The sequence below is a fragment of the Ambystoma mexicanum genome, chromosome 3q (assembly GCF_040938575.1).
Source record: "Ambystoma mexicanum isolate Mex_15411 chromosome 3q, UKY_AmexF1_1, whole genome shotgun sequence".
Lineage (NCBI taxonomy): Eukaryota > Metazoa > Chordata > Amphibia > Caudata > Ambystomatidae > Ambystoma > Ambystoma mexicanum.
The window spans coordinates 752,120,144-752,146,884 of record NC_090926.1 but is presented as its reverse complement, the minus strand read 5'-3'; the positions used below and the strand labels follow the sequence as shown (position 1 = coordinate 752,146,884).

The following is a 26,741-nucleotide window of genomic DNA, read 5'->3' as shown; positions in this document are numbered from 1 at the left end:
TGATGAAAGCATCCTCCTTCTCCGACAGGAGAAACTGCCGGCCGAACGACATTGGCGCTCTAATCCCTCTCCCCTTACCTTGGCCAATTACAAAAGCCTTATTTTGCAATACAAAGCAACAATTATAAAGGCTAAATCTGCGATTTATAATGATAGAATTTGTCAAGCCAAGTCTAGCTCTAAGGAGCTTTTTAACGAATTTAAGACCAATCCTAGTCCAAGGAGTGCCCCTGTCAAAAGTGATCAGTGGTGCCAATCGATTCACAAAGCCTTTATTAAACAAAGTTGTTGTGCACCCAACTGTTAAGGAATTCTCTTAACTCCAACGACTCATCCCCGAGTCCTGGTGAATTGCCCTTGTCGAACGCTTCTGTGCTGCCCATCTTTTTCTCCCTGCAATGAACCTTTTATTGCTCAGCGGGTCTCGCAAATGAAACCTACTTCGTGTCAGGGGGACATCTGTCCATCCAGCCTTTTTATTATGTGCTTTGATGCATTGTGCCCCTGGGTCACAAAACATCTCTCCTTCTCAGAAGGCTTTGTTCCTTGTCTTCTTAAGGACGTCTGGATCTCCCCCCTCCTGAAGGCGAATCTTGATTCCTTTGCAATAGATAGCTATCACCCTATTACTAACGTTGCATTTTTCCTAAAGATTCTGGGCAAAGCGCCCTACATACAGTTTCAGTGCTTTCTTGAGCAAAATACCATTCTGGGTACTCATCAGTCTGGTTTCACAACCCGTCACGGTACTGAGACAGCTCTTCTGGTTTTTAAATCCAACCTTCTCAATATTGTGGATCAAGGCCACTCTGCCATGCTGATGCTTCTTGATCTTTCATCAGCTTTTGATCTTGTGGACCATGCTCTTTTAGTAGAGTCTTCAATCCGTGGTTGGCTGTTCCACTCTATAGCCACTTCATGGGTCGCCTTTCTGGGGCCATGACAGGCCAGAGAACGCCCACTCTGTGCCCTCTCCCGTCACTTGTAGGGTGCCTCAGGGGTCCTGTATTTCTCCATCTCTTTTTAATATTTATATTCTTCCATTTCTGGCACTGTTGGACAACCTGGATGTCCAGTATACTAATTATGATGATGACACTCAGGTTGTCAAACTTTCTGGACAATAAGCCACGGATTCAGCCAAACTGAACAAGATCTATGCTGCCATCTATGAGTGGATGGCCGTTAATTCTTTGGCTCTTAATGCCACTAAACCTGAGCAGCTTATTGTGGCCTTGGCACCCAAACTCAAAACCTTTCTGCCTGAGTATCTTAGCTTCACCATTTTGAATGCCGTTATCCCGGTGGTTAAGAAAGTGAAAACCCTGGGCATTACATTCGACATGGAATTGACCATGAAGCATCATGTGGCTCAGATACGCAGTTCTTGTGGCCTTGTCAATAGGTTGCGCAGTAATATCCGACTATGTGTCAACTGAGAATGTTGCCATTCTGGCTACGGCCCTCATACATTCAAGACTCGACTATTGTAACAGCCTTCTGAGTGGTTGCACCCAGTCTGCTTTTTCTTCCCTTCAAGTCACCCAGAATGGTGCTGTGCGCGCCATTACAGGCTTGGCCAAACGGGCACATATCACACGAGCAAGACAAAATTTTCACTGGTTGCCAGTAAAACACAGAGCGACTCATACGATCCTCACTTTGACACCCAAGTGTCTGCTAGATACAGCACCCAAATATCTTTCAGCCCGACTTCAGCGTTACACCCCAACTCGCTCTCCAAGATCTGAGAATCAGCTCAAACTTGTTCAGCCTCAGTTTAGACTGGTGTCTGTGGGTGGACTGAGCTTCGATGTGCATGGCCCTACTGCTTGGAACCCTCTCCCGTTGATCCTTCGGATTTTAAAAAAGGGACTACAGACAATGTTATTTAATCAAATCTCCTGATTAGTATTTTTTTTGCTATTCTTCTTGATCGTCCCCCTGACAATCTGATCTATTTGTACTTGTTCTTTACTACGTTGCTTTCTGTTTTGTTTTGTGTTATGTGTGTGTGCCCGGAGGCCTGCGCCCATGTAGCCCACTCAACAAGAATTCAAATGAATAAAATGATTACTAATTGATAAAAAGGGATTATTATTGTTTTGCCTAAAAAGTTCTCTGGTGTTAGTTTTTTTAGGGTTTGTGAAGTCATTTCTATGAATCACTTCAATAATTGCACTGGTCACTTTTTATTGTTATTATGTAGAATTAAATCGTTAATAGACTGGTAATATCTGAAATGCTTCTCTTTGGATTTCGATTAGTATCATAACGATTCAGTAAAGTCGGAAATGCTGTTAATTTCATACCTGCCTAACCCCATTTATTTTTATTTAGGGCAAATTTTTCTTGACAGTGCAGAAGTGGCAGGATCCTTTTTGTTTTAAACAATTTTTATTATTTTTAAACAACACACCAAACATTACAACTTTTAGGACGTGCATAATCAACGTCAAACCAACACATTATACAATTCCCGTCCTCCCCCCTCCCTCCCCACAAACTCGAGCCGTCTCAACAGCGTCATCAACATGAGCATTTTCGGGAATCTCAGTGCTTGTGAACTCATTTGAGTCTTCTGTTTCATGATTGACCTGCTGAGGGGTTGCCATTGAGGTCACCAGTTGCCTCCAGGCTATCAGGGGACCCACTTCCTCTTCTCCCCCCCTGGTGGCAGCTTCAAACCAAACCGCAGTTTCTGCTTCTGCCCATCTCAGGAGGTCCGCCCACCATGTCTCCACTCTAGGTCTATGGGCCGCCTTCCAACACATTGCAATCCTGCGTTTGGCCAGGATATAGGCCAGATTCTTAATTTTGCTGATATGTTTTAAATTACGTGGCCTGGGGAAATTCCCAAGCATGCATGCCCCAGCAGACCCCACATCCAGCACCATACCTCCACCGGCCAATTTCGTCTTTATTTCTTCCCAGAATTTATGCACCTCCGGGCAAGCCCAGAACATGTGCAGCAACCCTACTTCCTCCTCTCCGCACCTGGGGCACTTCTGTATGGCTGAGCCTCCGAACCTGGCTATTCTTCCAGGGGTCAAATAGGCTCTGTGGGTGACATACAGCTGGATCTGCTGGAGTCTCGCATTTCGAGACACCTTTTTAATGGTACCTTTGAGCTCTATCCCACTGTCCATCTGTCATGGGTTCTCCTATCTCCTCCTCCCAATAATGCTGCAGCTGGAGCAGCTCCCTCTCTCTTAAGAGCTCATATATCCTAGATATTTCGTGCCCACCCGCTGAGACATCATACACCATTTCCAGGGTGGCATCAGGTTCTTCCGCTAGTACCGTCTCAGGCCACCTTCCCCTTACACGTTTCATGACCCTGATATATGTAATGTATTGGCCTCTATGCACCCCTGTCTCCTCCTGCAACCTCTAAAATTCCAATACCTCCCTTTCCTACCATACATCTCCGAGGGTGGCTAGACCTACTGGTTCCCAGTTCCCAGTATCTACGAAATGCTTCAAACAATTGGAGGTCGTCCCTGCATAGCGCCACTAGCGGGACTTGCTGAGAGAGTGGGTCTGAGAGAGTGGGTCTGGGTCGCCCACCGTTTTCCATGCCGCACAATCCACAAACATACCACAGCCTCCACCCTCCCCTACCCACACCCATTTGCACAACTTTGGCCCTACTTCAACAAATCAGCACACAGCATAGTAACCAAGCACATTTAAGGTGCATGTCTACCATATCCTCTTCCAAACTGACAGTATGTGCCCACACTGCATGACTTTTCACCTCACCATCGGCAAGTGCACATCAAAAACTTTAGCATCTTGTACCAGTGTCCTCACCTACGAAACAAAACATGCACGCATGACAGCTCACTTCTGCTGTTGCATTGCACCCAATAGGCTAGGCCTTGAACACATGCACTGCAACGTAATGGCAGCATGCATTTCACTGTATCACCAACTACGCCAATCCACATACAATCCACTGCCACCAGCACTCCTACCCGACCTACACACGCATCCACCAATCACATAATGAACCTCTGCATTGCACCCATTCACGAAAACAGGTCCCCATCAACAGAATCCACAAACATATCATAGCCTCCACCACCCCTACCCACGCCCATTCACAAAATATTGTGTCACTACCAACCCAACCTCAACTTTTTCAACATATTGGCCCTACCTCAACTATTCAGCACACACCATAGTAACCAAGGACAATCAAGGTGCACTTCTACCATATCCTCTTCCATACTAACAGTATGGAAACCCAGCACCCAGTTCCCACACTGCATTATTTTTTCACAGCACCATCGCCAAGTACACATCAAAAAGTGAACCATGTTGTAACTGCTCACCTGCAAACCCACACATGCACGCACGGCAGCTCACTTCTCTTGCTCCATTACGTCTGAAATATGCTCTACACCCACTATTTACAGGTCACCACCCGCTAACTGCTGCACAATCCAAAATGCATTACTGCCGGTTGTGTCGGAAACTCCTAGCCTCTTGAATGTATGGCCTTTTGGCCATGCACTCAACAGTCTAGGCCGTCAACACTCTCACTGCTAAATAATGGCACCATCCATTGCACCATGTTACCAACCTCAACTATCCACATACACAGCACTACCACCAGCACTCCTACCAACCTGAGCACCGCCATGTAACTATGTAGCAACAAATTGCACTAGTTACCATAATGTACAATGAAAACACTCTCTCCTGCACCCCTCTGCACTTTCATTCACATACTATGGCCGTCCCCACTTCCATTCCCAAACTATTGTGTCACTGCCAAACTACCCACAATCGGTTTGCCACACAGCCCTACTGCAACCAATGGGCACACACCGCACTATACAAACACCAACCTGTACCGGATGCACACCCACACTTGCGTTACTGCGGTGGGAATGCTAAAGCTGTACGCTCCCGAGTGCATGCCCTACTCTCTACAGCCTTTGCCCATGCACCCAACAGTGTAATCCTTCCACAGACCCAACACAACTTCCTGCACCCACGCATGCCACCATGTGCCCAACTAACGCATTCCATCCGCATAGCGCAGCCACCCGCGCTCCCATCCAACCTATGGGATGTGCCCTTCAATCCCCTTCTAAAATTGCTATACCACCACTCACCACGGAAAGAGGTTGCCGCAAACAGGTCTCGGCACAAGCTATCGGGCCGTTACGACACCTGCCTCCAATCAACACACAAAGTACTTGCCTGTCTAGCTACCCGCGACTTGACGCATTAACGCGTGAAAACGGGTGAACCACTTCTCCCTCCCCCACCCGTTCCCTCCCTTATCGACACCAATGCATTCGGTACAGTACATTTTGCAGACCCTTCCACCTCCGCACTGTCCGCCGATACACCATGGCGGCCTGTTAGGGTTGGCTCTTCTTCCTGTATGTGTGCTGTGCCAGGACTGATGCCATCTGCAGAATGTTGGTTGTGAGGGGTGTGTGTGAGTAGAATGTTTGGACTTGAATTGGTTCTAACCCAGGCAGTTAGAATATGTGAGCCTGGGTGGTGGGAGCCAGTGGGCTCTTTTCCCTGATCCTCTTGATATCTCAATGACATCTGATCCTGTAACTAAGAATCCTAACAAAATAACCACTTAGAGTACCTGGCCTGAGTGTCCTTGATGAGTGAACCCTATGACCAAGGGCCGGTCATAACAACGCCGTACCGCAAGCCAATGACACTTCTGTCCGCGGAGCGAACAGGGAAATGGTTCGGCGGAGCGGAGCCAGATATCACACATTTTTTGGGATGTACATTTCAGTTCTTTGCAACAAAACTACCTGTCATATTTCCACCAAACACACAAAAGCACGCTTTATGACCCAAGCACCCGCTCCTGCCGCACATTTGGTAAAAATACGTCCAGCCTGTAGCCGTGCGCAAAGTTTTTCCCCATTCAGTCTATGGAAGAAAATACATTTTTGGGACCCCCCCTAGAACTTTGCCGCTCCACCCCCCAAACCCCCTGCAAGAAACCTCCCTCAACTTGGCGAAAAAATTCACAGCCGCCCATATACTTTTTTTTTCCAAAGTTTGTGGAGGATTAGTCCAGGGGGAGCGAAGTTATAAGCCGCTGAACAAGTGCTATTCCTATGAGTTTAGTACACAGCCGATACTGCGGGCCGTTTAATATATAAGAGAGAGACCGAGAGAGCATGCATCATCTACAAAGCAGTAACGAGTAGCACCCCAGCGTATCTGGCGGCTAAGCTCTACATATCTGGCACACATGCTCCTTGCGCAGCAAAGCGACCAACCGGCTTGAATCGCAACTAGTCCACAGAGAGCAGACCCGCAAACAATCCTTCTCTTCTCATGCACCCGCCCTGTGGAACACGATCCCAGTGTCTGCTCTGAATGCCCCCACAATTCTCCAATTTCGCAAATCTTTCAAAACATGAGACTCTTTCAACAACACCTGACCAAGGACTAATTCTAATAGATACACATACCGGCACACAGACCTCACAGTACTGCGCTATTGTTAAAAGATGCCAACCCCTGTGCCGGCTACCCACACTCTGTCTAGCTCTCTGCTGCTATCGAGCTAGGTCCGCACTTTAAAACAATAAAATAAAATGTTATCGCTAGACATGACATTTCAGGAATGTAAATCTTGATTTAAAGCAAAAAGCTTTACTCTGATGGCAATACCAAGACAGTACATTACTGTTGTTGCCAAATTGGGCCCTTGTAGCATGGAGTCAATCACCAGGATAGTTTTTAAGAAACACTCCCTGTGTCCGGGGAGAAAAGTAGTTTTGCCACGCTAGATGACAGGTGTGTCGGTGACAAGAGCTGTCTAGGTGAATGCATGAGGAAACCATGAGGTAAGCAAAAAGAGAGGCCAAGAGGAGAAAAATAAAACCTGAGTCCAATTGTATATATATTCCTAAATTGTGATCTAGGTATAATGTATCCCAACTTAGAATAGCAGGTCTATATAGAAAAGGACTGCAATGTCATGGTGTGCATTAGTCTTTCTTTTTAGCCACTGGGTAATCCAGTCGATGCGCCATGACCTTCCCGCCGTATGCTACTGCCTGCATTGCTGTGGGGCCGGCAAAGGATATTCTGAGATCTTCCTGCTTGTTTGCATGAGCAACTTAAATGCCGGAGCAGGAACTGCATACAATAACTTTATTCTTGTGGTGGTGGGCTAGATGGGGATCAGGAAAGCCTGGAAGCACTGGTGTGATTGCATTTATAGGTGCGGATACACAAAACAAGATATCGAAAGATGCCCACTTTCTGGCAGCGTGTAGAGCTTTGTGAGGGGTCAGAAATGAGAAACAGACACAAAGTTGTATTTTCCTCAATGTTTGCCATATTTATTAAAATTAAAGAGGGGCGAGATACACGCTTATCTGTCCCTATCCTAACGAGAATGTTTCTGCCTAGCAAATTAAACTCAAGAAAGATTACCTTGTGTCCAAATGTATCTGACTCTCACACGAACATATATAACCAAAGTGCAAAAGGTAAATGTATCTAGGTTCAGTTTAACAAAAATGTGCAGATGTTCAAACTTTTAATTCTCGCAAAGTACTCCTTATTACCAGGGTTTGGTTCCCTTCCCCGTGGATCAATACAGGTCAATGAAAAATGTCTTGTCAATTCAATACGCCCTAGCTAGGAGATGGTATCTGAAGGAACTGTGATTCGACGTTGGGGCCAAGCCTTCTACCTAAGACAGTATACTGATAATTAGAGGATGACGCATTTGATTAATGAATTCCCAAGGTACAAAGATCATTCTGTTCAGGTGATTTTTCATAGAATGTTATTTGGGTTTTATCATGTGAGGGATTTGTACAGTAACAGCATGCCATTAGATATTTAAGAATTATCGGATCCTCATCTTCATAATAAGAGGAACACTGTGTCTCTCCCAAGGGAGTCACGAATTCACCCAGCCAGCCATCTCCTACCATGTGATCCTCCCTCCTGATAACACCCTAAGGGTAAGCATCAGGGAGCGGCTGCTCTTTGCTGGCCACATGGGAGGAGATTTTAGGCTGGGATTCAGTGATGACTCTGCATGATTCATCAAAGCTTGCACAGCAAATAAGAGGCTTAAATGACCTGTGAAGCTTTTAAACAATCTCTGTGATGCATAGTGATCAACACACGTGTTTCTAGCAAGGTGCTAAACTAATTCTTATTATTTTTTTAACAATTTTTATAACAACCAAACAACATACAAAAAACAAAATTTAGCGGTGTATTTTATACATTGTTAAATAGCATGTATCTTGTTAAGCTATAACCGCTACCTAACTTTTACCCTCCCCCCTTAACTTGAGCCTACTCCATTTCGCCTTCCGCCGTTACCTCCTCTTGGGATGATCCCTCTTCTGTCTTTTGGGAGGTATCATCCTCTCTTAACCATACCTGGGTGGACCCAACTAATGTAGCCACTAAATGCCTCCAGGCCGTCAATGTATCCGCTTCTTCCTCCCCTCGCCCCCTCTACTGGCTGCTTTGGTCCATACCATCGTTTAGGTTTCAGCCCACCTCTTGAGGTCATTCCACCACACCTCTACTTTTGGCCTGTTACATGCTTTCCAGCCCATAGCAATCCTGCGCTTGGCCAATATGTAAGCCAGGTCTTTAGGTTTTCTCACATGCTTTAACTTGCGGGGTCTGGGGAACCCCCCCTTAAAATACATGCCCACACTGATTCCACATCTAGCATGATCCCCTTTTCTGTCAGGCGGATAGCTACTTCTTTCCAGAATTTACTCATTTCCGGGCATGCCCAGAACATATGGGTCATTTCCGCATTCACTTCTCCACATTTGGGACATGATTGTGTTTCTGGAAATTAAATCAGGCTATCCTCTGGGGGGTCATATATGCTCTACGAGTTACGTATAGCTGGATTTGTTGCAGCCTTGCATTTCTGGACACATTCGTAGGATACCATTGAGCTCTCTCCTACAGCCCGTCATTCATACATTCCCCCACTTCCTCTTCCCATTCCCGTTTTAGCTGGGTTACCTCTTTCCCCACCCTGCTCATCAATAGTTCATAAATTCGGGAAACCTCATGCCCTCCCTCTGAGATGTCATAGATTGTTTCAATGGTTGTATCTGGCTGGTCTTCCAGCACTATTTCAGACCATGTTTCTTTCACTCATCGCGCCAGTCTGGTATATGTGATATGTTGCCCTTGATGTAGACCCGTTTCCTCAACCAATGCATTAAACTCCAGTATCTTCCCATCTTGCCATATGTCTCCCAATGCCCACCGATTCCCAGTGCATGCGTATTGTTTTCCTCAGTTGCACGTCCCCTTTGGTTAGTGCTACTAGTGGTATCTGCGGGGAGCAAGGGGTTGGGTTCTCCATAGCCTGACAGGCTTTCCGCCTCATTTGCCATCCCAATTCCAACATTCTCGGACCCCCTCTTTATCTCCAATTTGGGCAACCATATCCATTCTTTCAGGAAGAATGGGGAACACTCTGATCTCAGCAGTCTGGACTCCGCTGTTGGGTCTCCGATAGCCATTTGGCCACATATTGTAGCTGACTGGCCCAGTAATAAATCTCAAAATCGGGGCATTTTATGCCTCCTTTGTCATATGTGTTTTGTAGTTTCCACAGGGCTATCCTATTCCTAGTGTTGTGCCAGATGAAGCCTCTACATATGCTCTGGTGTTTGGCAAAAAAGTGTTTAGGTATCATGTATGGTATATTTCCAAAAAAGTGTATCAGCCTTGGTAATACAACCATTTTCAACAGGGCTACCCTTCCTACCATGGCCAGAGGGAGCTTAGACCAGAATCTCATGCTGTTCTCGATATTTGTTATAGCCTTCTCTGTCTTGTGTCTGTGTTCGTCCTCCACCGTGTGATAGATATCTATCCCCAGGTATCTAAAGGTTGTAGTCTCCCAGGGTATTTGTAGGATGGGTAATCGCTCCGGCGGGATCCCTTTATATCTGCCCAGAGGGAATATGCGCAATTTTTTAGGGTTGACTGCAATGCCCGAGAGCAATGCAAATCGCTCCATCACTTCTAGGATGTATTGCAAGTTTTCCTACGGGTATCTTAAATATAACAACATATCATCCGCATACAACTATATCAGATGTAGCCTTCCTTTCGTGTGAATCTCCACCTCTTCGTACTGTTGTCTAAGGTATATCGCTCGGGGCTCTAATGCAAGGATATACAACATCGGGGACCAAGGGCACCCCTGTCTAGTACCTCTACTAAGTTGCCCCCTCTCCGAAATAACCGCTCCAGTCTTTACTCTGGCTAGTGGTGAGCTATATAATAGTTTAACCCATTTTAGATACTGGGGCCCTATACCATATTCCTGTAAAGCCACTATCAACCATGGCCAATTCACAGAGTCGAAGGCCTTCACCGTGTCCAATGAGACTATTGCGACCTCTTCTGCTTCCCCTTCTGTCTGTTCTATGACCGGTGAAGCCTTCTGAGATTGTCTGATATATTCCTATGTGGGACGTATCCAGTTTGATCAGGATGTACAAGTTTGCTTATAACCCTCGGCCAGCTCAGCCATGAGTATTTTACTGTCCTGGTTCAGCATGGATAGCGGTCTGTACGATCCACACTCCATGCTTGGCTTGCCAGGTTTAAGAATCGGGATGATTATCGCCTCCCTTAAGGATTCTGACAGCATTCCGATTTCGAGAGCTTCATTTAACATGGCCAGTAGTGGGGGAAGCACTTCTGTCTTGTATGTTTTAAAGAACTCACTAGGGAGTCCACCCCAGCCCGGAGCTTTACATGCGGGCAATTCTTTAATCACTGCTTCTAGTTCCTCTAGTGTGACAGGGGCATCTAAATTCTCTCTCTCTCTTCAGCACTCAGTTTCGGTAGGCCAATGTCTGCCAATATTTACACTAGATTTACACTATCTCACTGTCACGGGGTGGGTTTGTCCAATTTCCCATCTGACCTGTCCATCCTGGGATTTGGCATGCAGTTGAAATCACCTCCCCATATAACCGCCCCCCCCCACCATATAACCGCCCCCCCCACCAAGTATGGTGTTATTTTACTGTCTAGGGTCTTGAGGTAGGCCATGGTATCTTGTTTCGGGGCATATGTATTAATAATGCACACTTCTCTGTTTTCTATTAGTCCCCGTACCGTCACCATCCTCCCATCCGCCGCAGATTGTAGCAGCTGAGAAGGGACATGAGGTGCCACCCAGGTAATTAAATTACCCCTCTAGCATATGCAGAGTATGTTGCCCCCACTGTGGTCCCTTTCCATTTCTTTCCTATTACCTCTTGTTTTTCTTTTGTAAGATGGGTTTCTTGTAGTAAAGCGATATCTATTTTCTGCCTCCTAAGGTACATCATAATTTTGTTTCTCTTGAGATACCTGGAATGTCAGGTTGCTAAATAGTTAACTATCTTGAGGTCCCCCATCCTTATCCGTTCCCAGTTCCGCTCTTCTCCCTTTTCGTCCTCTGTATCTTGCGCTTTGTCGCATGGATGCAAGCTCGTTCTTTTGTTAAAACCCCAACACGCCCTCCAACCCCCTTCCCACCCTAAACTAATGTTAATAGGATTGATACCACGCATTGATGCCATTTGCATCATCTTCTGGTGATTATGAAAAAGAATGGATAGCTACGATTAGTGCCGAGAAGAGGGGAGATGTATTTAATAGGTGGTGCTGTGCAATCTGACAAAACCACTGAAAACATTTTTTTGTTATCTTAGTCTGCTTTTGAACAGCACCTAATCACACCCGTAAGAATTTTAAAACACTGAATTCTTGTCCGATGTGCATAGTGCCACCGCCCTGGGTCACCAGAACTTAGTCTTCTGAGATGAACAGCACAGCAAGTGTGAAGAGATAGGGAGGAAAGGGAGTTTAGCACGTATGGATGCGTGTTCACACCTATGTATGGGCTATCGTCTTTGGAGAGGGAACACAAAAGGGTATGTGTTGAGCAATTATATGCAATGGGATTCCAAGGCAGGTTTGGAGTATAAGAAGATAATGATTAAGTACCGATTGGCGTGTGAGGGCTTTCAGAGCATGCTTGGGCCATCACATAGAGATGTAGGCTCAAAATACTAGCCGTGTCTATGTATGGTACAGCAAGCAATTTCACCAATAATAATTCTGGTGCTCCAAAGCCAACTCAGAAGGCAGCCTAATCCAAAAATATGATGTGCGGGAGGTGAATGCTGTTGGTAACAAAAAGGCAAGAAAGTGATGGACAGAGCTGATTAAGTAAGCTTAAAGCCACAGCAAGGAGCAGTGTGGAGGGAATCTTTCTGGCTGTAAGTCAGCAATGTAAGAACCAGTGCTCCTCAAGGCCAGCACTGATGGGCCCCAAAGCCCATAACAGCCACATATGGCCAGTTGTATAGTCAGGGTAAGAGGGTGACCCTGAATATATTTCTAGGTTATGCTGGCTTTCAAAACACAGGAGACAGCCCTGAGGCTGCTACCAGAGCAGTGATTGCGGATAACATCAAACTCTTTGAGGATTCCTGGAACTTGGCCCAGTTTAAGGGTTGCTGAACTCTGGGAATTTTCTGCATATAATCCACGCATTTGCAGCCCGATTGCCTGCTTTAACAAAATCCTCATTTACTTTCTCAAAAGTGGACAATTACTGGTGTCTATTAGCACACACAGCATCCTTACTCATACCAATTACCGTTCCTCCATTTGCCTTTATCACAACCACATAAAAACTAAACCCAACCTTTACCTGGGAAACAAGGAAGACAAAACTAGTCCAGTTTTTATTTTTAGGTAATTTGCTCGGTATATACGTTTTGTTAAGCATAAACCTGGATCTCCATAATTTTCCTTTAAGTTGGGATAGTCATAATTCTGACAAATTGACTCTACATTCTATCTAGCCTATATGAAGTTATCCAGCTAACCTGCTTATATACACTTTAAATGATAGTTCCAACAAAATAAAACGTGGAATGATCAAAATGGGCCAATGCACCCTCACTGAGTTTTCACGATAATTATTTTTATTAATCCTTGTAGTTGGCAAACGATGGTTAAAATCTATTGCCAGGAAACAAAACTTTGACATATTTCAAGGTCTGTATTCTCTATATTACAGTATCTTATTTAAGAACGTTAAACTGTTTTGCTTGAGAGACACTCACATGCAACAGCGTTCGCTGCTCTCCTAGCTAGCTTAACCAGGACGGAGGTGCCCCCACTCGAAAAAGAATTGTGCGGGATTCGTCCAGCTTTGTATAATCAGGATTTGTGCCATTACGCTTCTCAGTCAATACTACACCCCCAAATCATGTCCTTCTATAGAGATTTTTAGTTTAATTGTGTGGTTTGAATAAACCGTAAATGTTAATGTAAAATAATTCGAATACAAAGCTCAGTGTTTATCATGAGCCCCCCTCTTACCACCATTATACTGATACGGAACTGTGTCATCGCGCCCAAACCCACACCATTTCAAGTAAAGCCAACAATCCCCTATACCATGCAGTCCATAACCCCCAACACGGAGTATCGAAGCCCCCCCTGTCACCAGCTTCCCCGACATGCACCTTGATCATCACTAGGTCTGTTGTTGCCTATGCACTTGACGTCCATGACCTTATAACTACAAATAACTGACAGTCTGGCTATCACAAAAACAGGTCTCACTCAACCCATCTACAGGTCCAACCCTATCCATTGCAACTCCTCATGGCATGTGCCATACTTAGAGAAGATAGGACAGTCACCAAAGGAGGCAGTGTCGCCTTCACTAAAAAGACGCGATCCCCCTTTGCATAACCACAATTGCATCCATCCCACACTGCGAATCCATAGCAACCAAACTCAGCTGCTCACCTAATTGCTCAATTTCACTCCTCCTGCGATACCACCTACAAAGCCCCCCCCCCCCCCAACTACCCTTTAAAGACAATCTTATCTAAATCATCGTTGCAAACCTCAAGCCCTAGACTCAGCTCATAGTCCTGGGTGATTTAAATCTTTAATGACCCCCTGGACCTCGACGCCTCACCCCTTGCCAAAGCCACCTCTTAACTGAGCTGTACCCAACAGATCCTTGACCCTACATATTCCAAAGGCTGCATACTTGATTACAAGACCACAACTGCAACATATTCATAGTCTCCAATATACCATGCCCTTAGACTGACCACCATTGCGTAACCTTCACCATCCCTATGCCACGGAGACATAGTAAACCCCCCTCTCCCTTACCCCCTACATTGGCACACAGTACCCGCAATCTTACCAGCAACTGCTTACTCCCCTGCTCATCTAACAGCTTCCTTCCCTCCACAACATCAACACCTTGGTGGAACAGTACAATTCACTACAAGCTAACACAGTTGAGTCTCTTGCACCCCTCAAGCAGCGCCAACAAAAGAACAAAACATTCAAAAATACCTGGTTTACCACCCAACTCCATGCTCTATGGATTGAAAAACGAGCTCCAGAAGCAGCATGGCAGAAGGCACCCAAACAAGCCAATAGAGCCCTCTTCTTAGATCATTCCATGAAATATAAATAAGCCATCCTGACGACCAAAGCTGCCGCCTACAACAGCAGGATAATGGATGAATAGTCAAGCTTGCGAGAACTGGTCATTATCCTCCGCAAATTAGAATCACCAATCATAACCCCTTCATCTACTGTCACCAAAGACAACACCTGGTGTAGCAACACCCAAGATGCCCTTACTGGCAAAATCTCTTAATAACTATATAAAATCAAAGCCAAATCACATCATTGCCAGCAACCCACCACAAAGCCCCCCCACATAACCCATACCCACACACAACTCTCACTTCAACCCCATCTCCGAGCCTGACTTGACCACTATCGCGAAGGGCCTCAAACCTTCCCGATGCAAAGGTGACATTTGCCCTGCCACCTTGGTCAAACAATGCATAGAATTGTAATTGGGTATTTATAACGCACTTAATACCCAGAGGTTTCTAAGCGCGGACCCGGGATCGAACGTGTGTTGCTCCAAGTCATCTTGCTTCTAAGGCGAGCGCGTTGCCCCCGAGCTATCCTCCCGGCCCAACCTCTCACTCCTTTAATTAATGCCATTGTCAATGCTTTATTTGAGGGATATGGGGCCGGTATTTGCAGCAAAGAATCCTGGATCACTTCCCAGCTAAAAGAAACTCACTTGACCCTAACATTCAAACAAACTACTGACCCATTACCACTGTCCCATTCATCCTGAAAATCTTGGACAGAGTCGACTATGCTCAGATCCAGACATTTCTGGAAGAACACCTCATCCTCAGTCGCCGCCAATCCGGCTTTCGGTCCAGACACGGAACAGAAACTGCCCTCCTGGACTTACAGAATCAGTGGACGACGCTAATGATTCAAGAAAGCTCTCCCTCCTGCTATTGCTTGATCTTTCAGCAGTGTTCGATGTATATGCAATCATCTAATCTCAGTAGCCTGCTTATCCCCGTAGGCCGCTAGTTGTATCTCCTCATTCCTGGATAACAGAACATCCAGAGTCTTTGCAGACAACACCCCCAACACCCATCACATGTGATGTCCTGCAGGGATCTTGTGTCTCCCCCACCCTTTATAACATTTATACAAAACCGCAATTTGACCACCTGGACTCACTGGGCATTTCCTTTACAAACTATGCAGATCACACAAATACTCATCCACCTATCGGGTGCTTATGACCAAGACTGCACTACTGTAAAGTCTGTATACAAAATAATCCAAACCTGGATGGCCTAGCAGAGCCTCTGCCTGAACAATGAAAAGACAGAGCTCCTTCTTGTCGCCCCCAGCCCGTCTCGCAAGCAGTGACCCTGCTTATCACTTTTTCAGCATAGATGGCCACAAGATCCCCGTCTCTACCTCAGTAAAAACACTGGGCATCTACTTGGATACTTCGCTTAACATGACTCGCCAAATTAACAATATCACCTCCACTACAGCCTATACCACAAAACTCATACGAGCAAGCAGACTTTTCCTCACCACCGCCAACAGACTCACCGTAGCCCACGCGCTGGTGGGATCCAAGCTGGATTACTGTAATGCCCTACTCTGTGGCACCTCTGAAAAGAAATTGAACAGGTTCAACTTATTCGAAATAACACTCTTCAAGCAGCATTGGATCTGAGCAACTCTGACCATATCTCGGACACCAGGAGATCAGCCCACTCGCTCCTCATCCGGTAAAGAATTGAATTCAAAACCTTTTCAATCACTCATCGCTGCCTGATAAACAGGGCCCCCTCTTACCTACCTAGCATTGAGGATCAAGAAATATGTGCCAGCCAGACCACTAAGGTCATCCCAGTCACTGCCTCCTTACCCCAAAATTCAGACTGGAACAAGTTGGGGGTGCAAGCTTCCCGGCTGTAGCAGCTAACCTCTAGAACAATTTGTATTTATATTTATTTATGAGGCGCCTTACGCCAAAGCGCTTGCCACTTAACCTACGATCTGAGAGCTGCTGCCAGCTTTTCAGGAAACATCTAAACGACACACCTGTTTAACTAACCTAGACTGTTATTTAACCACCACATCTACTCGTTTTATATTCCTATTTGTAACTAGCGCCTAGATGCCCGAGGGCCTTGTGCGCTTCTATAAATGAAATAATAATAAACTAGTTAAAAATTAAACTAGATGCAATCGTGAATGTTTGGCCCTCATACAATCCCAACACAATTCATCAGTGTCTCAATATAGCCAGGGCCCACAAAAAATATTTTAGTTCTCTTCCCAGTCATTTTATGCCACCCTGCAATTACTTTAATTTGTGGGAGGAGGATTAAATGTAACTTCGTACACATGAATTACAATGTCATAACTCTACAGTAATCTAAAATACTTAGTTATTAAAATCACATTTGGATACCCATCCCCTCCCCCCGTCCCCCAACCAAGATCGGAATCTCCACTTAAAAATGGTTCTCGTCCTCTTCGGAGCCCAAACCTCATCCCCATTTTATCTTTGGGTCTCACCAATTTCTCGCCTCCTCTTGCTCCTCTGAACTCCACCATCCAGTATGTGAGTTAGGAGCTCAGGGTTGAAAGTGGCAGAGGAACGCTCGCGCTGCAGGTCTGGGTGCATCATGGTGAGGAATTGTCAGGGGGCTAAAGACTGTTAAAGGCCTCCAGCACCGCAAGCCGGTGTTCGGACTTCGAGGATGGTTATAAATGTGGTACACCGTACGACTCTCCACTAGTGACAGCAGCTAACCTTTGCCCAACAGCGACACCAGGAAATGCAAAACACGCCCACTCCCGTCTATTGGATAAGAATTATCAAGCCCCACCCCTACCTATCTTCATTGGTTAAGAACCCGCCTCAAGTTTCGCCTGCCCGACCTTGTGCTGCATGAACACAGGGAAAAATGCACATTGCATAAAAAATATTGTCTTGTGTTGCTGAGCTGTAAATCTGGAATAAACTCACATCGTAAAATTAAAATAGTTACAGTTTCTATTAATATTCACAGTAAAAACGTCTTCGTTTATCTTTGCCAGCCTGTATGAAATAATCTCTGCTCCAAGATGTCTGCCAAATGGATTGTCTACATTCGACCGTACACACAGAATCAACAGCATAGTCCGAACGCCCGTCTTCTATGTCTATGCTTCTCGATTTCTTATCTAGCAGCCAGCAATAGTTTCAGAACCCATTGTTTCCAGGTACGTGACGCTTGTAACAGCGCGCAGGTAACACGAATGAGAAAACACGTATAACAAGAAAGGACAGTACATGGTCGAGGAAAGTCTATGTTCTGGCCCAAAGGATGACTAGTCTGTGTTCTGGCCCAAAGGATGACTGCACGCTACATTAGTGTGGGAGAGGTTTTATTTACAAGGGTCAAGTTAGACAAGTGTGGCTTTTACAAATGCAGTGATGTCTCTGAAGCAGCCAACCACTGCAGTTGCTTTACTGCAATGGGATTGTGTCTCTATTTGCAGAGGGCACACTTGATGGATATAGTTCTTGTGAGGGCAACGATGTCCCTGGAGCAACTGCAGTGGGTTTATGCTCCCAGTAAGTGTCACTGAGGTTGGTGTGGCGTGCCGGGGAGCATCTGCTTGTCTCCCAGTCCACTACGTGTCTGGTTCACTTTCTATTCCCAGCACGCTTCGTTCGCGTAGTCTCGCAAGATCTCGGCGAGCCGTGTGTTGGGATATTGCTTTACTCATGTGAGTTAAGCATCAGTCCATAATTGTTTGACATGCATTCTTACATGGAATGTTTTATATACTGATTTATTCCTGTTCGTGTCAATTGTGATGTAATGAATTCCTTTTGGGGTGTTGCTATTTGAGGGGATTCCATGTCAAGTCAGTTGGTGCCTGCTGCTTAAGGCAGTGCCTGCTGTCACCTTGGCTCTTGCTTAATAAAGCATTTAACTGTTGTCTAGGGTCTGGACCTTATTTCTTAACATTGGCGACGAGGATTATCTCAAAGACCCACCGTGAGGACGCTTTGAAGCTCTCCGCCTTCCTGTCATCTCCGCGTCGGCTCGGCCCTGCCTTCCCCTCCGTGTGTGTGACAGCAAGCGGATCGACGGAGGGAAGGAGGCGAGTCTGCAGAGAAGAGGAAGGATGCCTGACGCCGTCGAATCCCACGCAAGTTATTTGGGGGTGTTGTCCCGGCCAGTCGGAGTGCAGCGAGGCGCTGCGCGGACTGCTGCGCCGCTTCTTGAGCTCCGCGAGGGGAGCGCGGAGCGTGGCAGTCCCCGAGCCGTGCTGCGAGCGAGCCCCGCCCACGCACCTTGTGGTCCCACCCCTCGGACGACGGCGAGCTGCACGTCAGTGGGAGTGCGTCACAGGAGGAGTGCCGGCCCTCCTGCCTGGCCTTTGTGACATGCGTTGCCCGGCAACCAGTTCTTATTTCCTCTTGGCCAAGGCGCTTCGAACTTTCCATTGTTTCTGACAGCATATCAGTGGGAACGTCAGGCTGTTACACTGCAATGGCAAAATAGAGCCTGTTTTGTCACTTTGCTCAGTACTGTGTGCAGTATAGACTCTGCCCTGCAAACCCCATCCACTGTGTCTCAGTTGGGAGTCTGTATATCCACAGAGACTGCTGACATTTGTGCCACCTTCGGTTCCGGCCCCCAGAGCAGTTTGGTCACCCTTGGTGGCGCAGAAAGGTACAGGAGAGGAGGAAGAGGAAGTTTCATCTTTGCTCAAGTCAATTTGTCATTTTTGTCACTTTCTCATTTTGACCTCATTAAGGATGGCAGCATCCATTCCGCCCCCCTTGTCCTTCTTGAATGAGCCTGGTCGGCCCGCCATCAGGTGGGACAAATGGAAAGATGCCTTCGAGAATTACTTGGTGGCTACGGGGGGTGACAGATTCTCGCCTGCGCGCAAGAAGACCCGCCTTATCCATAATTTGGGTGTGGAGGGGCCCAGAATATTTGATGGCCTTGCTGGGAACCAGGTGCCGGGAGCTTACGACATGGATGAATATGTTCTGGCTCTTGGTCGACTGCGAAATCATTTTGAACCAAAGAAGAATGTCAGTTTTGAGAGGCACAAGTTTTTTCAGAGAATACAGGAAAAGTCAGAGTCTGTAGAATCTTACATTGCCTGCTTAAGGTCCCTGAGTTACTCCTGCGAGTCTGAACAGTTGGCTGACTCATTGATCAGAGATCAGTTAATAAGGTGCACCAACAATGTCAGAGTTCAAGAAAAACTCCTTGCCAAAGACATGAGTCTTGATGAGGCAGTGGAGCTGGTCAGGAGTATTGAACAAACATCGCAGTACATCAAAGAATTTAGGGTGGATAAACCTCTTGTTCCATCAGTGGCTGTGTGTGCCATTGATCAAAGGAAGAAGACACATTTTTCCACGGGAAGGAAAGGGAACTGGAACACAAGAAGTTCCTGCCCTCGCTGTGGGAGCTCCAGACATGGCGCAAATTTTCCATCTTGTCCTGCTAGGTTTGGTGAATGTTTCAAATGCAGAGGTAAGGGACATTTTGCCAATGTCTGCAAGGCCACTTCTGGCCACCTTGTGGAACTCAAGGTGGAAGACAACAAGGAAGAAAATATTAGGAGGGGATATGACATACAGGAAGTGTCAGATGTGCAAGAATCAAACACCAAGTATGTTTTCAAAATATCAGCCAATTCTGGCGAGACGAAAGGACCAGTGGACACTTTCCTCATTGATGGGCGTGAACTCATCATGAAGGTAGACACCTGTTCCCCTTGGACTATTATATCCCCGAGACACTTTAGTGGGTGTGTTGAAGAAGAGTGATGCAATAATTCGCCCCACCAGTGTCAGGGCTTGCGGTTATGGAGAGTCTGCCATATACATTTTGGGGGAATTTCCAGCAAGAATAATTTACAAGGAAAGAAGTTGTCAAGCCGTTGTACTAGTAGCAAATAAAGGTACCTCCTTGTTAGGTTGGGAGGAGCAGAGAAATTTAGGGGTGCAGGTGCAGGCCAGTGCTCCAAATCCGGTAGCTATAGCAGAAGTCGAAGATATTTGGACCAAGGAATTTCCAGAAGTGTTTTCTGAAAAATTTGGCAAACTCAAGAAGTTCGAACATCATATAAAACTTAAAAGTAATGCGCAGCCAGTTGTGCACTAAGTACGGCAAGTACCATTGAAAGTGAGTTATCAACTTAGGGAGGAGTTGAACAACTTGATCAGCAAGGGTGTTATTGAACCGGTGATGGCTACTGAATGGTTGTCACCCATTGTTCTGGTAGCTAAAGCCAATGGGAAGCTGAGATTGAGTGTTGACTTGCGCAGCCGAAACCAGAACATAGTTATTGAGAGACATCCACTGCCGAACATTTCTGAGACTCCTTTGACCTTGGGTGAGCCAAAGTTGTTTTCCATCATTGATCTTTCATCAGCCTATCATCAGGTTCCTCTATCCAAAGATTGCCAGCACCTCACTGCCTTCATCACCCCCGAGGGTGTATTTAAGTATAACCGCATGCCATTTGGTTTGGCCTCCCCGGCGACTGTTTTTCAGAGGGTCACGGAGGAGGTGCTCAAAGGCTTAAAGAAAGTCACTGTCTTCCAAGACGACATTCTTATTTTTGCTGAAAATGAACTTGAACATGATGAGATGTTGAGAGCTGTGTTGGTTAGACTCAAGGAAGCTGGTCTGACAGTTCAGAGGGAGAAATGCAAAATTGCTGTCAAAGAGGTGGACTATTTAGGCAACAGAATTTCATGTGATGGAATTTCTCCCAAGAAATCTCTTGTGGACAGTATTAGATGTGCTCCCCAACCACAAGACAAGGAGCAGTTACGCTCATTCATGGGGTTGGCGGAGTACTACCACAAGTTTGTTGATGGCTTTGCCACCATGTCCTCTCCCTTGAGAGAATTGTTAAAAAAGGGTACAAAGTATGTGTGGACTGAAGAGTATCAAAATGCTTTTCTGAGGATCAAAGAATGTATTGTGAAGGCGCCCTGTTTGGGGGGGGTTTGTTTCCAGTAGGAAAACTGTGTTGGCAGTGGATGCAAGTACTCTGGGTCTGGGTGCTGCTCTTTCTCAGTTTGATGCTGGCAAGGTGGAACATGTTATTGCTTTTGCCTCTCGACCTTTGAGGGGGGCTGAAGAAAATTATTCTGTTGTAGAAAGGGAGGCTTTAGCAGTTTCATGGGCTGTTGTGCATTTCAAGTTCTACCTCTGGGGTCAGACTTTTATTGTGAGAACGGATCTCAAACCATTAGTTCAATTGTTGGGGAGCGTGGAATGGGCCAAAGGTTCTCCTAGAATATCCAGGTTGATGGTTGATCTGCTAGCATATGATTTTAGGGTTGTGTATATACCCGGTAAAGACAACGTTGTGGCGGACTGCTTGTCAAGGCTACCTGTACAAGACAAGTATTCCAAGGAAGTGAGCCTTGAACATAGTTTGGGTATTTGTGAGGTTGAATATGAAGCCATAGGGAGCGATGAGTGGAAGCTTGCTGATGATGCAGATGAAGTGTTAAAACAGGTAAAAGTGTGGACCAAAACAGGTTGGCCCAGGAAGGATCTCATGGAGAAGAAATATGAGTGCTACTATGGCATAAAAGAGGAATTAAGCTTTTCAGAGGATGGTTTTCAACTCAGGAAGGGAGTGAGGTTGGTTCCCCCTTGTAATGTTAGATCCAAGTTAGTTAACATTGCACACCAAGGTCATCTGGGTATGGGGGGCACGAAAAGACATATTAGACAATTCTTTTGGTGGCCAGGAATTGACAGTGAAGTTGAGAAGTGTGTGAGGTGTTGCAGAGAATGTGAAAAGAGTGACAAGAGTAAGGTCATCAGAGAAACTCCCATAAAACCAATGAGTGTTCCAAGCGAGCCATGAAAAAAAGTTGCAGTAGACTTGATGGGTCCCCTGCAAGATTTAGGAGATGACTTTAAGTACCTAATTGTTCTTGTTGAGTACCACTCAAAGTGGATTGAGTGGAAGGTGATAAGAGAAGCTACCACCTCTCAAATGATTACATTTTTTGAAGAGGTATTTTATAGGGAGGGATTTCCCACAGAGCTGGTATCAGACAATGGGGTTCAGTTCTGTTCTGACAGAATGGTGGACTTCTTCAGGAGGTTTGGTATCAGACATTACAGAACGGCCCTCTACCAACCTAGGGCAAATGGTTTGGTGGAGAGGGCGAACAGGTTTATAAAAGGGGGGCTACAGTTAGCTATGGCATCAGGCTTGAGATGGCAGACTGCTTTAAGGGAAATGGTGTGGAATTACTGCACGACCCTGCATACTGTTACTAGAGTTTCTCCCTTTATGTCCCTCAAAGGTAGGCAACCAGGGACGAAACTTTGTCCGGGATTGTTGGATTTGGCGAAGAGTGTGCATATAGACAGAACTATGATTATGACACTAATAAGAGAGGCTCAGGATGTGTACAAGGAGAGGGTGAATTCTGAAAGGAAGTCCAAAGCCATAGTTTGGAGAGAAGGAGATATGGTTTATGTCAAAAACCCCAGAGTGTCTCCTAAGTGCATTGAGAGCAAATATATTGGGCCAAAAAGAATCTCAGTAGTGAGAGGTAATGTAGCCATCATGGAGGGAGGATAGTGCTGGTCCATGTCAAGGTTGGTGAAATGTAACAACAATGGTCCGGTTGAGGACTGCGAAGGTATTGAAGGTTGCAATAGTGATGATTATTGATCTAGTTCAAATACAAACGAAAGTGTAAACAAAAGTGTGTTGAAGAACAGAAATGTGAATGTGAATTTGGAGAGAATGAGAAGTAAACCTCTTTGGTTAAAAGATTATTATCTTGAATGATCTCAACATTGTGGGGGAGGAGATGTGTAGGGATATTGCTTTACTCATGTGAGTTAAGCATCAGTGCATAATTGTTTGACATGCATTCTTACATGGAATATTTTATATACTGATTTATTCCTGTTCGTGTCAATTGTGATGTAATGAATTCCTTTTGGAGTGTTGCTATTTGAGGGGATTCCATGTGAAGTCAGTTGGTGCCTGCTGCTTAAGGCAGTGCCTGCGGTAACCTTGGCTCTTGCTTAATAAAGCATTTAACTGTTGTCCAGGGTCTGGACCTTATTTCTTAACACCATGATCTCGCAGAGCTACTTCCCCACATACCTCCTTTTGCCGAGCAGCTTGGTCCTACTCCATCACAAATGTCTCTGTACTTGCTTGGTCTTCTCTTCTCACGATGAGGTTGGCTCTTGCTGGGGGAAGATCTTGATGGGGTGGTTGAAACTTGTTGTGCTTCTTCTGGGCCATGTGACAACTGTGTCCTCTCCATGTGTTGGTCAACTTCTCTTTGTGTGAGATTTCTTCTGTTGTCTCCTTCTCGACTCTCATCTCTAGCTCTTATGGATCTTGATGTTCTGTCAATTATTCGGCACAAGTTGATTCTCTCCTCTCGGGACGACTTCTCTTGAACATAGCTGCGCTCTCTAAGTTCCATCTTTTCCCATGCTGAGTGTAGATATGATGGGTGCCCCTTTGTGTGACTTCTATCAGCTGGCAGTATCTGGACCCGGTCACTTGATCCTTGTGGCGTAGTTTTATTTTCACCTTAACTTCAGTCCGCTAGACTGCTCTTCAAACGTCACTCTGTGCCTACATTAGATCTTTGTTTTTCTGGATCCTCCATAGTACCTCTTTCATGTGTATGGTGTCATCTTACCTCACTTTCCTGCCTCTCAGGATCTGAAATGGTGACACACCTGTGACTGCATTGGGTGTTAACTGTTTTGTAGGGATCCATTCTTGCCGCCCTGACCAGTTGCAGGGCTCATTTTCTTTTACAAATATATTTGCTCTTTTGACCAGTCTTGTTAGCTTGTGGGTGGAAAAGACTGGCTCTTATCTGGCGGATGTTGTGCTTCCTTAGAAACCCTTCCATTTCTCTTGAAATCAGCTGGACCCCATTGTCCGTGACAATTTCTTTGGGCAGACCTTATCTCTGAAAAATTTAGTTCAGTACTTCTATTAGGGTAGCTGTATTGATGTTAGGTACGAATTCCACTTCTAACCATTTGGACAAGTAATCCGCTATGAGTACCCCATACCTGTGATCTGGCAGCATGGTGTCCATAGGGCCAGTAGAGTCCAGGCTTACCTTGCGACATACTGGCGTGGGAATTTCGGTGGAGATCATGGGTGCTTGTCTTACATTGAGCCTTTTGTCACTACGCACTCCAGGCACCTTTCTATCATGACTCTGACATCCTGGCCCATGCCTGGCCACCAGTATGCTTCCCGCACTCGCCGCCTGATCATGTTACTGCAAAGATGGCCTGAGTGTGCTCTGCACAGTGTCACTCTTCGCATTCTCTCTGGTGATATCATCTGAACGCCTCTCATCACAATGCCGTCTGTAATGAAAATGTCTTCATTTACCTTACAGTACGGTCGCAGTCCTTCAGGAATGGCCCATTGTGAGTCCAATTTGCCACTTTGTGCAAGGACTCATCTTTGACCAGCTCCCCTTTTCAGTTGGCGTCGCTCATCCCCAAGAATTCTTGGCTTCTCAAATCTTTGGCACATGCTACCACATATTCATCTTGGAAGAACGTGGTGCCTGGGGTTCCGCGATCCAACAGCCTTGACATGCAGTCTGCCTGAGCATTCCTTCACCCCGCATGTGCATGATTTTGTAAGTGTACTCTTGCAGCTTGGCTGCTATCCTTGCCAATCTCGGCGTTGATATTTGTGTACCTCCTGGACTCAGCATATGAACTAGGGGTTTGTGATCGGTGACCAGTCGGAACATTGTGCCCCATACATTTGTCTGGTAATATTCCACTGCCACAGTGCAGGCAAGCATTTCTTTTTCAACTGTAGAGTAGTTTATTTGTGAGTCGGAGAGTGCTTTGGATGCGAAAGCGACTATATGCTCCATGTCTCCCTTCTTTTGGGTGAGCTGGGCTCCTAGTGCATAGGCACTTGCATCTGTGGTAATATACGTTTCCCATGTCGGCTTGAACGGCTTCAGACATGGAGCGTTGATAATCCTCGCTTTGACTTCACTGAGTCGTCACTTGTGATTGACCCCACTCATACTCCGCTCCTTTCCTCAGTATTTCTCTCAAGGTAGTAGTTTCTGAGAACCTTGGCACAAACTTTGCATAGTGCTCTGCACGCCCTAGGGAAGAGAGCAACTCCTCTTTCGACATTGGGGCCGGGACTTTGACTATAGCCTGCAGGAGGTCTTTTTTTTGGGCTTACCCTTTCTCTCGAGATGCGGTAGCCTAAGTACCCCAATTCCAGGTCTCTTAACATGCATTTGTCATATTTTAATCGGACTCCTGCCACTTGTAGTTTGTCCAAGACTTTTCTCATTCTTTTTTGGTCATTGATTTGTCATGAATTTCTGCGTCTTTGGCATATATGAGTATGTCATCTTGAAAGCATGACACATTCCCCACACCAGGCAACAGGAAGTCCATCATTCTTTGGAACGCTGAAGTGGCTGAGGATCGTCCAAATTGCATTCGCGTATACTGAAATGTGCCGAAAGGTGTGATAAAAGCTGTGAGCTGAAGTGATTCTTTGTGAAAGCTTATTTGATGATATGCATCGCACATATCCAACTTTGAGAAGATGGTAGCTTCCTTCGTCATGAGTATCAGCTCATTGATGCTGGGTAGTGGGTAGCTATCCGTTATCACCTCCATATTGAGGCTATGCAGGTCAATGCATACTCTTATATCATTGGTCTGACGTTTTGTGATGAGCACCACCCGACTCAACCACTCTGAGGACACTCCGGCATCAATGGTACCATCCTTGACCGTTTTCTATAGCTAGTGTTCTAAGGCATCTCTTGCTGTTGTTGGCACCGGTCTAACCTTATGTTTAACGGGTACTGAATTTGATTTGAGCCAAATTTTGTGGACATCGTTTTTTATTCTCCCAGGATTTTCCGAAAATAATGCAGCACATTCTTCTCCGAAGCTTGATGCTCCTGCTTTGACAGACAGCACTTGATCGTCGGTGCTGGGGTCCAAACCTATGCCTTAATTGTGTTGGTCATTCCAATCCCAACATTGCTCGGCCTTCTTCTGAGAAATATACCTTAGTCGTGGTTTGCCCGTCCTTAAACTCTATCTTGGCATTAATGTAACCTAGGAAATCCACTGACGCTCCCCTGAAGACTGTCGGCTTGTGCTTGGTTCTTTTGACTTGCACCGACTGTTGACCCACAGTGCTTTTATACTCCTGGATGGCAATGATTGTTAGGCCAGAGCTGGAGTCAACGATTACTCGGGTCT

General features: G+C 45.8%; 2 protein-coding genes across 9 annotated transcripts in view; one reads left to right on the top strand and one right to left on the bottom strand.

Annotated features, from left to right (window-relative positions):
- The window catches only part of ACOX1 (acyl-CoA oxidase 1), a 153,838-nt gene extending 136,582 nt beyond the window's left edge, over positions 1-17,256 (bottom strand). For both annotated transcript variants that reach the window (XM_069654728.1, XM_069654726.1), the window contains exon 1: positions 16,993-17,256. In XM_069654728.1, coding sequence (XP_069510829.1) covers positions 16,993-17,104 — 112 coding nt within the window. In that variant the 5' untranslated portion in view covers positions 17,105-17,256. The remainder of the gene's footprint in view (positions 1-16,992) is intronic.
- A 362-nt stretch (positions 17,257-17,618) lies between these two features.
- TEN1 (TEN1 subunit of CST complex) overlaps positions 17,619-26,741 on the top strand; it is a 528,532-nt gene continuing 519,409 nt past the window's right edge. For 3 of the 7 annotated variants that reach the window (XM_069654719.1, XM_069654725.1, XM_069654722.1), the window contains exon 1: positions 17,633-17,682. The gene's annotated coding sequence lies outside the window, so the exon portion shown is untranslated. Of the gene's footprint in view, positions 17,710-26,741 lie in introns of all 7 variants that reach the window. The other 4 variants (XM_069654723.1, XM_069654720.1, XM_069654724.1 and 1 more) reach the window with 4 other exon arrangements.